Source organism: Aulostomus chinensis, chromosome 3 (genome assembly GCF_037954235.1).
Source record: "Aulostomus chinensis isolate RoL2024-O1b breed Wild chromosome 3, RoL_Achi_v1.0, whole genome shotgun sequence".
NCBI lineage: Eukaryota > Metazoa > Chordata > Actinopteri > Syngnathiformes > Aulostomidae > Aulostomus > Aulostomus chinensis.
Genome location: NC_141322.1, coordinates 11,481,477 through 11,496,682, shown reverse-complemented (window position 1 = coordinate 11,496,682; position 15,206 = coordinate 11,481,477). Strand labels below are relative to the sequence as shown.

The 15,206-nt window shown below is 41.1% G+C and overlaps 1 protein-coding gene across 1 annotated transcript in view; it reads right to left on the bottom strand.

Moving 5' to 3' along the window:
- Positions 1-14,993, bottom strand: part of suclg2 (succinate-CoA ligase GDP-forming subunit beta) — a 113,151-nt gene extending 98,158 nt beyond the window's left edge. The window contains exon 1 of the mRNA XM_086200638.1: positions 14,896-14,993. Coding sequence (XP_086056764.1) covers positions 14,896-14,979 — 84 coding nt within the window. The 5' untranslated portion in view covers positions 14,980-14,993. The remainder of the gene's footprint in view (positions 1-14,895) is intronic.
- Positions 14,994-15,206: the final 213 nt, after the last annotated feature.

Here is a 15,206-nt window from a genome sequence, read left to right as displayed (position 1 = left end):
TTCAAAATGGATGTTGGAGCTGGAGAGACGATGGGCGGAGGTTGTGGATAAACTTACAGAGTTCCGCCCATCACAGAGATAAGTAGAAAGTCTGCAGTCTGATAATTAATTACACCAAAAACCTGGCAAAATTTATGTTTGTCAATACTATGGTTAACACTGTTCTTTAATTATTTCCATTCATTCTGTCTAGTTTATCTTTCTGAAGTTTAATTCATGTAATGAAGGTTCAAGATAACATAATAATCAATGCTACGCAGTCCTAAGTAATCAGTTATAATATGCTGCAGATGTCTGTTTGTCAAATAGGCTTGATTAAAAAGAAAACTATTGCAATGTTTTTTTTCTGATTCAATATTGATTTAGAAAATTCTGATGCGTTCTTGAACTGTGCTCTTTCAAGTGTGAAATGGAGCATATTTCATTTCTCATTGTGATCAACCTCAGCCATTCTTGCAGATTCTATTGACCCCCAGAGCCCCCCTTAGGGGGCTTAGAGAATTAGGGTTAGCTACATTCATTACTAAACAGTAACATCTATATTGATTCTGACACCTCTACAGTGATCTCACTATTGTTACTATTATTTTGAGGCCAAGATTATTGATTTGGCCCCAGTGGTTGTGGAGATGTATGTGGGGTATGTCATGTTGAACCGAAGGAACAAATATAGGCCCAGGGCTTAAAGGCTTGGCTAAATATCTGTTCAACAACGTCAACCTGCAAATCTCAAAGCAGAAATTTGTGCAATTTACAATAGGATTAAAGAGCAAGCACATGATTAACTTTTAATAACTGTCATGTCATCTGTATAGCTTTGCGAATTGATCAAATTGAACTGTGCCCCAAAGTATTCAAATTGAAAGGAATCGCATGTCCTTGCCAAATACTTGACGTTCTCTTGCTATTTTTCTGTCCAATAAGTTAATAAGGTATTTGGCTTCGTATCATTTGTTACAAAATGGCAGTTTTAAGACAACAGTCTGAACTCTCACCTGACATAATGAAAATTTAACAATGCTGCAAAAATCAGAACAAAGAAAACAGAAAACAGGGCAAAGCCCCCTTGTTTCTAAATAGTTCTGGTTCCAGGCAAAGTTTAGAAATGGAGTTCATTTTAGTTGCGCAGCCTTGCTTTGCCTTTTTCCTTACTACTAGTAGTTTTCCCCCTGAGCCCAACACGTTTGACTATGCTAATGACTAAGGTACCTATCTGTGGAGACACAGTTCGGGTTTCCTTTCTTCTGAGGTAGATTAGACCAACCCTGCAAGCCTGAAGACCTTCCAATGATGAAAATCTCTATGATCTAAATCCTGGAGCCATGCTCTGCTGCCTCAGCTCGACTGCTCAGGTCCCAGCTCTTTAACAGATAGATGCTATTTCTCCATATATACTCTAACAGTCTTTTCATGACCTTCGCCTCTTACAAGCAAGGACAGCTACAGGTAGGCAGTAACAGTAATTGGAGAAGAGTTCATCTTTTGCGCCTTACGTAATGCTCTTCTAAACTGGCATGACTTGCTGCGCTGCTTTGCAACTGAATGATCTAAAGGATTTTCTTTTTTAATTAGCCATAACCCCAACTGAATGTGTAAAAGTGCTAAATGTTGTAAATGCACATTATTAGGATGCTTTTCTTAAGAGGCAACGTTGCTTTAGTTTTACTATCTCACTATCGTTGCCATTGCTCAAATTAAGTCTATGGGGCAGTGGCAAACCTGAGGGCAAAGAAAGGAACTTCTGCCATCAACACTCATTTAGTTTATTAATTCAAAATGACCAGGCTAGATGGTTTTCTGAATTAGCCCACTAATGCCTTATGAGGCATGCTACTGCTTCATGGCTGGCTTTAAGTGGAAATATGCCTATGATTCTCTCTTGCCCGTTTATGCAGAAAATTCACATCAACTCTGCTTCTTTGCCTCCTCAATTTTATTTTCTGTGTCACCTCTCTTAACAGTGAACCACTAGACGGCATGTATTTATGAGATGCAACAAACTGCCATCTCATTAGCAGAAAAACATTCCAGCTGCAGAAAATATGGCCATGATTCTGACTCTCACAGTGAGTACAGAGCTCTCTTTGACTGTGCTCATGCAAGTGGACGCCATAAAGTTCCCTTTAATTTCTTCCCGCATGGTTAGCTAAATGGATGGGGAAAAGAGACGAGATCATAACCTGAATGGGAACAAATCAATTACATAGAATTGGTGAACTGGCAATCTGTTAATTTCTTGAACATTTGATAATGCCCCTTAAGGAGCATTCTGGTTAATTAACTCTGTAGCCATTTGTCGTCGCTAATTAGACAGTGTCATTTCAAAGGGGTTAGGGTCTGGCCATGACAAGTAATGAGGATTTTAACCTCCCAAGACTTTTGGGGATACCGCTGTATAATATGATATTAGGTAGCTTTGGCAACGCCCATTGTCTGCTTGCTGCAGTTAGCGCTTTAGAACGAAGTGTAGAGCTTTGATGAGTTCTGATAGGAATATAAAAGGCAAATGCTATAGATATACAGTATATCTGATGATACTGCAGTTAAGTAAATGAATGATGATGCATGATTAGTAAAATGAATCCCTACTCATAGCAGTTCTATCAGATACTTAAGAACAGAGTGCTCATCCAGAAGGTTCACGGTTTACTTAAAGTGTAATACAATATGTTTGATTAGCACAGCCTTTTGAAAATTAAAAAAAAAATCATTTTATGACCCGATACCTGGTCTCGCACTGGAAGCAAACCCCCACCTCTTTCTAGGCTCGTCTTCACTTCTTCAAAAATAGTCGGTTGCTGCTGTGAACTATCAAATCTTCAAATCTCTACAAAACTGTGGAATAAGTTTGGGTCTTATGAGAAAGATGGAGGCTGTTGTTGTAAAAACGTTAAAATTCTAAAATGCTTATGCAAAACATGATGAACCGCAGTGAAATACAGTCAATAAACTCCTGACTCACATCTAGGAACACTGAGAAGTCACTGTGGGAGTTCTAACAATAACACCTGCACCTTCAAGGATAAAAGGTTGTATCTAAATGCTCATGCACACCCTGCTTCCTCTGCATCTCCAAAACCACAACACTTGTCAGATGAAAAGAGTATAACATCATCATGTGTCACCTGGTATCTCAATCAACCATAAATGAGACTGGATCTACATCCAAATGTACTGCACTTCAAAGTACACCGGTACCTCTCTTTTGAGTGAGATTTAATAGTAGAAATATGGAATAGAATCACAATGTTGAGATTCAAAACATTGCATTGTCTCTTACTGCAATTAAGACAGCAGGACGGTGAAATGGTTATTCTAGATTTCTGACACCGTCAGACTTTTGTTTCAGGTCATCTTGGGTCAAAAGACCATGATAATGGCCATCTTAGCACCTCTCTCACAGTGCGACTTGGACCACCATTTTTGGAGCCATGACCAGAGATATTGCAACGCTTTCGGTTTTTGGTTCTGTTGTTATTCATGGTTTCTTGTCATCCCAGCTCGATGATTGCAATTCTTTTCACCCGAATCATCCTCAAGTGGTCCAGAATGCTGCTGCTAAGCTGTTAACCAGGTCCAGCTGGAGGTCCCACATTACTCCAGGTTTTAAGGTCCTGGTGGTGCACGGTCAGGCATCTGGACACACAGGTGACGTTCTCCATCCCTAAATACCCAATAGGTCACTGATGTCATCAGACCTGGACCTTCTGGTGCTTCCTTGAGCACGACTGAAATCAAAACATGAGTGCATCTTACACGTTATAGCTCTGGCACTATAGAATTCTCTTCCTTTAGTAATACAGTGTGTAAGTGCCTGCTGAATGCTTTAAAGTGCAACTTAAGATCCGCCTGATTAAATTGGACTTCCTCTCGTCTTAAGATATTTAGGACATTTCCTCTGCATATTTCAATTGGGGTCCTGTAATGACTGGGTTTTTAATGTAGCTTTTCACAGTCTTTCAATTCTTTTGGTGGCTTAGGTTTCATTGTTCTTATTGCCTTTGCTGTACTGCTTGCTTGTTTTCATTACTTTTTTGTTTGTACTGTGTTTTGTGCAGTGGTTTGTGAGGTTTATTTCTGTGAAAGGTGCAATACTAAATAAAACCTATTAAAATCATTATTTTAACCAGCAAATTTTAGGGCTGGGTTTAAAAAAAATAGATATATAGAATCGATTTAAATCGATCTCCCTTTAAATGGTTCATTATCAATTCATAAAATTCTAAGATTGATCTTTTAACTTGAGTAGTTTTTTTTTTCTTCAGACGTGCAGAGAAGCAGCATGAAGTATCAACCCTGCTCGTCTCGCTTGATCAGCGTATAGCGCTGCTTTCCACGGAACAAGATCTCATGAGATGTTACTGCCAGCAGTCAAGCAAACATGGTGGATGTGAGTCCATCTCTCAAGACTCTGCCGACGAGTTTAAAAGCTGATGTTTGTATGTATTACAGATTTAACAAGTTGGAAGAAAATGATGAGTTGGACAAAAAAACAAGTAATATGCAAAATATGCAACGGGAAGGTTGGGGCAGACAGTGGCAACAATCTTCGCTAACATTTGACGAGACATCACCCAAAAACACAGCAAGCCCGGCTCAAACAAACCAGCCTGGAGCAGGTATTGGCACCCAAGTTACCAGCAAACTCAACGTGCAAAGAAAATAACCGAGGCCATTGCAATTTTTATATGCAAGGACATGTACGACCATACAGTGTCGTTGAAAACGATGGTTACCGAAATCTCATTAAAACTCTGGAGCCACGCTATGTTTTGCCGACACGCAAACAATGAAGTGAAGTGACAATCTCAAACATGTATGCATGTTTGAAAGAAAGTCATTCTTGATTTTAATTATTAATGTTAACATAATTTTTAATAATGTGCCAGGCCAAAAGGTTACTTGTTGAATTTACAGGATTATTTTAACTGATATGCCTGACTGAATCAATATCCAATCTAATTGAGACCTTGTCATGTCGAATCGAAGCGATCTGGAAAATCGGAATCGATACCCGGCCCTTGCAAATTTAGATGACATGCATCAAGTGTTGATTAACTGTATCTGCAAACTCAAATAAATGTGGAGCTTCAAAAGTTAACGGTGCCAAGTCGATGTGTAAGCAGTTTAGACGTTGCTCAGTTTGCTAGGGGAGTGGGCAAGGGCCAGAGAAGCAGCAACACCATGAATACCTGCCATTAGATTAAGAACAATGAGCACAATGACAATGTAATAGCATGGCACCGAGAGCATCATCTTTAAAAAGGGACAGCTGGCAACAGGAATGAGTGATCTAAAAGTAGACAAATGGAATATACAGTATGTCGACTTGAAGCCTGCCTATATTGTAGGTTTCCAACTGTGCAGAAAGATCAGAATTAAAAGTTTTAAGATTAATTAGTCTTGTGTAACAGAATGAGCAGACCCGAAATCTAAAGGCAGTTGGAGCGCATGTCAAGTGTGGAGGCCAGTGTACCTCAACAATCTCAACTGTCTTCTATTTCCTGTATTCTCCAGCCTCTATTCTCACATGCTTCACCTGTGCCTCATTTCACTCACCTCTGTTTAGTAAGCAGTCACTCCCTGTGTATTTGCTGTTTCACCAATTTAGCTGCTAGACTGTCAGTCTTTCTGACATCTGTATGCTCTCCTGTCATTTTCTACTTGTGTTTGCTTGTCTGCTTATTCTCTGCCAGGATTTATGGACTTTGGTTTGGGTTTGTTTTTTCCTGAATGAATTTTGCTGCCCTTGCTGACTGTGCTTCCCATGGATGAACTCTGATCAGCCAAGTAAAGATTTTATTCTCACAAAACGTTTCTTCTGTTATCCTATCTTTTCTCTGGCCCAGTCCCAGTTTCATAGTTGCATTACTGAAAATGATTTCACGTTATAAAAGTTCCATTCCAGTACAAGTGGAAGGCGAGCTCAGATTTTGATAGACAAGAATTAAGACTAATTGGAGCCCTGAAAGCTTCTCTTCTTGTTCTTAAAGCTTATCTTCCTGTTCTTAAAGTCAGATGGGTCTCAAAAGGCTTTTATAAAAAATTAGTCTTTACGCCAGTAGCAATGAAAGAAACAACATCTATTTATAACTGAAAAGACTCTCCATTTCAGAATGTCGTATTGAATTTCCCCCCTAATGGAGTGGCATTAAGATGAGCAGCGCCACTCCACAGCATCGCTCTGCTAGATATAGCCTCCAACATGTACTGTATAGTGTATGTCTCACTTAAAACATTTTGTGAATAAAATATTCATGTCAAATGGTAATTCATGTCAATTGACTGTTTTGACTGAAAATATACGTATGAGAAAATATTAGTTGTACACATCCCTTATTCCAAACGTGCTGCGTTTTATTCCGCATTCCTCATGAAAATTGCTGGTTTGAATATGGAGTGAATCCAAATCAGCAATGGACTCCAAAAATGGCAACAAAGTCTGGATCTAACCTTACAAAAAAAACAAAAAAACTGTAATGGGTTCTTCCTTGGCCATTGTTCTAAAATTTGCTGGGTAGTTTTGGTATCATCCTTATGCCTGACAACAGCTGCTACATTTAATTAAATTTTGACTTACCAGTTACACAACCCTTTCTCTTACTGAAAATGTTCTTCAGAGAAACACTGCTGTAAGGCTATGGAAAAAGAATTTTACCATCAAACAATTGAAGTCCCCTGACAAGCTACATCGCGAGTTTCATTGAACTTTTCCTCATCCCGTGTAGTGGATCATGAACACTACCAAATGTTACTCTAAATCTGCATTAGTATGTGGGACTTTCAAAGAACAGTTGAAAGATAGTTTGGGTTGGACTGTTGAAAACACCACAGTGTCGAAGTGCTCTGATAAATAGCCCGTACTGCTGATAACGTTCCCTTATACCAGCTGCTATGGTTGAGTCACAGCTTCGCTCACTATTAGCGGGACTCTATAGAATCACTTCCATTCGAGAAACAAATGCATTTTTTGACCTGCAACATCAACACTTTCGATTGGTGAGTGACAGATTGACGACCAGAGTAGCATTGACTGGCTCCCGCTCTTTATGGGCCCGATCAAAGGTGATTGCCTGCTTAGTAACCTTCCCCCGTAAATTGAGGCTTATGGCACTAATAAATTTCGACGGGAGACAGAAATACTTTGTCAGATGGTGACTTTTTGACATTGTTCCGCTCTTTCATAGTGATAAAGACAACTGCTTTGAAATAGCCTTAGGATATTGACTCCTTAGGTTTAACAGAAGGGCAAATGACACAGTAGTGGCATGTCTTGAAATGACTTTGCAAAGTGCCAAGATCAGACATCGCCTCATGGGAATGACCCTTCACACAACAAGTGTGGTTTGACATTGTGCATCCTGCTCTCACCCCTACATGAGACGGCACAATTTTCTGTCTCTTAAGAGAAGTCCTGATGTTGCATGATGCTGTGCTGAATACCATATGGACCAGCCAAAGAAGTCTTTTGGGAGCAGCATTGCCTAAACAAAGATGTTCTTCTATGCGAGTCATGTATCAGTATAGCTGTGACAAGGACTTGGCAGTCTGATCCAGCTGCTGCCGTTGCACTCTTTCTCCTCTGAGTGTCTTTGAGCAAGGCCAAAGTCACTCTGAGTGCTTTGTAAATGGAGGCAGTGCAGCGACTTAGTTTATTCAGCACATTTCAACGATTCCTTTCTTCTTCTTTGGTGTTATTTGTGAAAGTCAACACACTTAAGGTAAATGCCAAAAAATTAAAGAAGAGAAGCGACAGTGCAAAGTGAAGACAACTCGTCTCGATGACAATTTCTGAAAACTATTCATTTGCTGCCTTTAAATTTGCAGATAAATTATTTTTCATTTTACAGTTACCAGTCTTACTTTATGAAATCTTTTACTTTTACAAGGTGTCTCCCCGGCTGAGTTCACTGGATGTGCCAGGGCTACATTAAAAACAGTGTTCCAGTTTACATATTACATACATAAAAATGTATTCTCCTTATTCTTTACCTCTGGAGCCTTTTGTTACATTTCATTTCAATTTTATGTAATTGGGTCAATTTTGTGACATCTGTAAGAATGGAGAATTTCATTTTGAGACATTAAACAAATGTACATAGAAGACAAGACTAAAAGGAGAACTTTTCTCCTGGTTTGAACAAAAGCATAACTAGGAGAGGGGGGAAAAAAAATATCCATCTCTGCCAGAGTGTATTGCCATGACATTTTGTGATCACTCTCTGAATGTCAAGAGTCTCGCTGCAAGCCTGCTGAAAGCTAAATTCTTTCAAAGAATAATTCATTCCACAATGGTGTTTCCAGAAACTTTTCATGGGTAGCCAGATGGGGCGGCACGTCAGAATCAAAATCCATAAAATAAAATAAAATAAAGTAACATAAAATTTTAGGAATTCTGTCATTGGCTTTAGAAGAAAGCATCCTGCTGTACTTTTGTTTCTTATTTCACAGTAATTTTTGGTATGCATACACTAATATACAATATTCCTGATTTTGGGGGTTAAGCCGCCCTGTGTTTGGTGAATCGATGTTCCTCAACTAGAAAGCCAAAACAAACTAACAAAAGAGCTTTATCAGAAGGAGCAGTCCTCAATAAATCCTTTTTAACCCTAATTCAGAGAGATGAGATGAACAATATATCAGGAACCACCTCTTTGCTGCACAGTTATTGTGGCTGAGTGGCATCAGCTATTGGCATATAAGGTGGCATTCAATAATGCCCGTTATTCTGATGTGTGCTGAATACATGCCCTGTCCTGCACAGTCTCCATGAGTCTTGGAACATGCTGAGTGCGGGTGTTTAGCACAGGTTAATGTGAACATCAAGCTGTCCCAGGCACATGAGGATCAGACTGCAGGTAACAGATACAGACATAAATAAAGGCTGAAGGACGTCTGCGTGGCAGCGACCTTCAGAGTTGCTCTTCAGAGCTCATACTGGTGATGGCAATTTTACAGTGTTCGCATTAATATGCAGTCAAACTACGCCGAGCACTCGGTCTTGGCCCGCTCATATGTGGAACCTCCGCTATCTCAGTGGGATGCTAAGCTGACGTTTGCATGTGAGTCTACAGAATTGTTGTTGTGGAGGAACAATAAGATGCAACCTTTAACAAAGCTGACAATATAGAACCTTAAATACCTCATAACGCTGTTCCTCAGATGTTTTGTGCCACAGTTATCTGCCCTGCTGGCTATTTTCCTCCATTTGCATCATAAAACAACATTAGCTTAGTTTACTGATGGATCAGAGGTTTTACAGCTGAATAACAATGAATTCTTAAGGGTGGCATTTCAGGTTAAAGTTCAAAAGAAAACTTTTCACCTCACTGTCAAATTCTTCCATTTTCGGAAAAAAAAAAACGCAGCTCAAGCATAGACACGTGGTTTGATTTCAAACGAAAGTGAAAAAAATGTGGAAGCATTACACTGTCTCACTGGCTTGTTTGCAAGTTATCTTCCAGTTACATTTAGAGTTCTAAAGTATTGAATGATGGATCATTTTCAGCTAAATTGTTATTTCAAAGATCAGCCCAGAATTTCCATTTCTGTGCATCCCTATGGAATAAAAGTTGTTCCTGTTTACATATTATTCTCTTTTAATTTCAGAATGTAAAATAGTGACTGAAATGCTACCCAATAAGACCACATAACCAGATGCAGTCACTTGAGCCTTTTGCAAGCTGCTAAAATTCTGATTTCATGAATCAAACGTAGTTTGACGGATGAAAAGGTAGAGGTGTGATTTTGGCTGGATTTACAAGTAAAATGAACAATAAAGGAGAAGTTAGAAGCAGCCGAATATTGCTTATTTTTTCTGTCTCAGCCTCTACGTTGATCTGCCTGTCAAAGACGATGCAGAGATGTTTGCTGGCAGCTCATTAGTGAAGGCTCTCTGCTATGCAAAGCAGCTAAGGTTTGTCTAAAGAGTTGTTGAATTAGCTGCTAGGTCGCTAAAGGGGTCTGAAAAGTCACTAAATCTAGTAATAAAATGAGTTTGCAACATTGCCTTGAGCGATGCTGAAGCAGCTTTCAATAGCATTCAAACAACACAGTCATGCTCACTGGAACTACCTGGTCCCTCCCATGGCAGCATTCCTGGTTACAAAAGCATATTCAGCTTGCTTTTCCTCTGCCTAGCTGGTGTTTTGAGGGAGAGGGTTTTGCATCAAAAGCACAATGCCCTTAGAAATGTGGAGCGCATAATGGAAACGATCATGAGCCATTATTGGAGCGGTGTCACATTAAAAATTAATGTCTGAATTTGCATACTTCTACCTTTTGTCTCTGACCTGAGAGTAAAGCTTAGTACATATTCTGTCGGCCTATTTTGCAGCCTGCCTCTTGTGTTTTCAGGTGTGTTGATTCATAAGACCTTTAGCATCTCCACCAGTTTTATAATTTCCACCTTACTTGCACTCTTTGACATGACTATTTTCACTAATATATTCTGTGACTACTACAGCAACATCTCTCCTGTGGCTTTTCCCCCCTCATCTCCATATATTATTGGAGAATAGTGGAGTTCATCAGTGTCACTTCTCACTCTCTCATGTCTCTCTAGCTCACTTGTCAGGATAAGCATGAATTCATGAGAAAGATCTTGAGTGCTTTTGTGTGTTGAAAAGTTTGCAGTGAATCCTTTATGTCCCATCTAGGGCTCATGTCAGAGCACACAACTCTATTTGTGCCTCCTCACCAGTGTGTGTGTGTGTGTGTGTGTGTGTGTGTGTGTGTGTGTGTGTGTGTGTGTGTGTGTGTATACGCGCTTGGAATAAGTAGAGCAGTAGTTAGGTAGAGGGACTGGGTGGAAGTGTCTCTGGAGTGCTGCTGCTGATAATTACTGTAGAGAGTGTGTGTCAGGGGACTGCAGGCCAGCTGTTTGCCTGCCTCACTGCCATCCGTCACTTACTGCTCTCTTCCAGGGCAGACATGCAGGACTTGGACTATCTCTCCCCTGTTCAGACCTCATCAGTGTCATGATGGGACGATCTGGTAGCAGTATGCATGAGGAGTGACTGATGTAGCTTTGACCATGATAAGTTTGAGGCGGATTTTGAAGTAGTGTGTTCTATGGGGTTGATCTATCAGTCTGATCTGGATTGTTAGAAGGGTTGATCGTGATTCGATTGAGAAGCTCCCTTAACTCCAAAAGACTTGCCAGAGTGTTTCATACACCTTGTCATTGAACTTCCCCCAGGAATGAAAAAAACACGGCACGAGAACAGCAGCTTGCATACTAGTGTAGTTATGACTGCAAGCCCCATGGTCAACAGTTAGTCATCAAAATTTTCAGTCTGATCAAAAGTGGATCAGTTGCAAATGGCAAAATAACATTGTTGAAGGGGAAATATTATTTGTTTAAAATTTACATGGTTTTTATTTTCATGGTCACCCTTGTCCATACAGCAAGAGCAACTGAGAATGCAGATTGTCCATCTGCAGCTGTCAAACCCTCGTTAGGAATAGCTAAAGTTGAATCAAAAATAACGACACGGCAAGCTGTGGGGGAAAAAGTAAATCAAGCCATTTTATTTTTGCCACAAACTGCAAAAACTCAATGCCGATTGATATTTCTAATTGTCTCCTGTCAAAGCAGGCTGCAACACAAATAGAGAACAGGCAAGCCCAGGTCATTCCATCCATCAAGGATAATCCCATCAAGTGTCTGGGAAAGTGGGTCAATCGAGCTGTACATCAGATCTGGGCAACTCCAACTACCTCTGTCATCCCTCGGTGAGGAATTCAGGATGGCAAAGAGCTGGGTCGCCATGACCTTTAGGGACTCAAGAGACAGCAAAGTCTGCGAAGTGGGAGTAAAGACCAGGTCAGGACAGAAGTGGGAGGCCTCTACAGTACTGGCCCAAGTGGAAGGAAATCCCAAGCTCAAAGACAACATCAGAGCACCCTACACAGGCAGGCAAGGTCTGGGGGTGACCCACTTCTAAAAGTGAGGAAAAGTCAAGCAAAGGTAGGGGAGAACCATGGCCCAGGCAGAAATAAGGAACCTAGAGGAAGAGCGGAGGAAGGCGAGAGCAAAAAGGAAGCTGACATGGGCAGACCTATGGAGACTCGAGCCATTCTGGAACTCCATCTTGTTGAGGTCTGTCTATGACACCCTACCAACCCCTGTGAACCTGCACAGATGGGGCATGAGAGATGACCCAATGTGCAAGCGGGAAAAATGGGACCATGGCACACATCCTGTCAGGATGCAACATCACCCTGTCCCAAGGCAGATACAGGTGGCGCCACAATAAAGTGTTAGCAGTGCTTGCTGACATCCAAGAGCAGACAAGAAACCAGAAACACCAACTCATGGGCAGGCTGCCACCTGTTATCACATTTGTCAAGGAGGGAGCAAAGCCAACAGGGCCCAACAAAACAGGGCAAGTCTCCTGCAGTCAGCCCAAGCGTGAGAGCTAAGGGTATATCTGAAGAGAAGGCTCCCGGATGTCATACACACAACCTTCCATCCAGACGCAGTCCTGTTCTCCACTGAGGGAAAAAGATCATCCTTGTGGAGCTTACTGTGCCATGAGAAGGGGTGTGAAGAGGCATTCAAGAGGAAATCTGCACGCTATAGAGACTGGGTGCAGGACTGCAGGGACCTCATTGAGGTAGGGTGCTGAGTCTTCCCAGCCCAAACAGCCTGGACGTTGCTGACAGCAGTGGGACTGACATGAAGTGAGAGGAAGAAGGCAGTACAAAGACCCGGGGAGGCGGCAGAGAGAGCCTCCTGTTAGATATGGAGCAGGAGGTAGGAAGCGAGCTGGCAGCCAGGAGGGAGTGAGTCGTGGCTGGCCACCACTGCTGACTCGCCAGCAGGAGGGTGTTATGGTTAAGGGTTGAAACACCCAGTGAGTTCTGGTGACCATCTGATGACACAACCTCCTGGCTAAAGGCTGCACTCATTACTGTATGTAATGACAAAGAAGGGAAAAGCATCACAAGAAGTATGTGAACACTGATCGCTCTTTTGATCCACCTGCTAGGATGGCAAGCAGACTTGCAACATTTATCACTCTCATATTGATAAATATTGTCAAAAACAGTGCTGAATGATGCTTCTAACCCTCTTCTGTCAAAACAGCCTGCAACACAAATAGAGTACAGGCAAGCCGAAAAGTTGCATCTATTGCTTTACAGTGCTCTGATCAGGATTATTGGCGGCAGTTGCTGAACACTGAAAGCAACTCTGCAGGTACTGATATTGACCACAGATAACAGGGTGTTTTTGAAGACCTCTATTATTTATTGTGTCTCTGTCTGTCTGTCTCTTCGCTGCCTAAGGGTGGTTAATATTTAAGAACAGCTCAAACAGGCTACCAAGTTCGAACAAATTATACGGATTGAGGCAAGTCTATTTTTGATGAAAGCTGCAGCAAGCTGCACAGAGATCAAGCAAGAAAGGAAGGAAGTCCCCACAGGAATGGCACTGTGGATCCAGTTAATTTTCAAAATAAAACACAATGTGCAGGCTCCTGATTGCGAAAAACTGATAGAAAAGGACACACTGTAGCCATGTATTTTATGTACAAATGATTGAGGCACGCAAACCAAAAGCTATAATCACCAAACTAGCAGACTCCGAGAGGGTTAACCAAACTGGGAAATAAAAATGCCAAAGTCCAAGACACTACGAGTGGAAAAGGCAACTGTGTTGAGAACAGACATGAACAGCGTCACAGCCAGAAAGCAGCAGAGACGCTTGAGCTCTGAAAACTTCTAAATATCAGATGAGGTTCATGGTGCTGATGGCGCTGTCTACAGCAACGCATTTGAAAGTGTACTTTTCACACAACCATACACACTATCACATTTTCATTTGCAGTCCCACAAAACTGCATTAATTCAGTATTGTAGAATCTTTATTAGGATTTGTATTTGACATGCAAATTAGGTTTCATTTACTTTTGTCATGTTGGTTTCCGTTTTATTAGTTCATTTTTCTTTGTTTGCGTTATCTGGCTTGATGCTGATTTTTTTTCTCCCTGGTTCAGCCAAAAGATGAGAACTAGAAGGCGGAGACTATTTTTATCAAGAGGCCTGTTTGACCTACTTATGGTCTGTGTCATACTCCCCTGTGTGAATTACATCTAGCTTTGGTTTCAGCGAGGTATACCGAGAGTTTGCTACAATCAATTGAGGACGCTATCTGTGACGGTGACTGAGGCAGAACTAAATCAGTTGCTTCTTGTAGGACAATGTGATGTGGGTTTTTTTTTTTCTGCTTCTCCTGATGCTTTAAAGTTTAGTTGAATAAGGTTTATATGCAACCCTAATCATTTACCATATACTGAGATGAACCGAGACACAATCCTGTAGTTCAAAGCTCAGAAACACAACATAAGATCAAAGTACAAGAGCCCAACCTTTACACTGCAGCGTTATCTGAAATAGTGATGCATTCAGGGAGTTCATGCATTCAATCACCTAGATGAAGGATCTACTAAATAAAATATGAACATGTCTGTGCTATCAATGAACTAACACAATCTGCTGTGCTTTTTTTAAACTACACAAATAACACATATGCAATACACTGATATGAATAGGCTTTGCGGATAATGTCAAGGGTGACACATTTTCTCAGACACTGCATGAGTTTGGTGAAGTTTTCCTTTGAAAAGGTCTCACACAGGAGAACTACAGTATTACAGAATTCATAATAAACCTAAACCATATGACAATACCTACTGGAGGAAGAGAGAGCTAGCAGATAAACAGCATGCTGCCTCTAATCTCACCTTTGAACTGCCAAGCCACTCAGCGTTTACACATGTTAACCTGCTAGCAGGCTAAATATACTGCAATTACAATTCAGCGAGAACAAGACAAGGGACCTACAAGAGGCAAGGACACCATGAGAGAAGACTGAAAACGTGACAGTACCTTCAGCTTGTCAAGAAGTACGTGCCTAGAGGTGGCTGTCCTCAGTCCTCTCGCTGCAGCCTGGGATGCCATGGATGCCGCCATGTTGATACGGAAGAACAGAGACGGAGAGAGTTGACGTTACAAGCGCGTCGGGTTTTTACTGCCTTTCATAGGTTGACTGAGAGAAGGGGCGGGACTTATTTTGGTCCTTTGAGTGAATGAGATTTAAATGTGTGCTACATGCTGTCCATGTGAGGTTATTGGATTGATTTAAAAGCAAGATAAAAGTCTGGCATAAGTTATTATTTCTGGCGACGTATAACATTCAT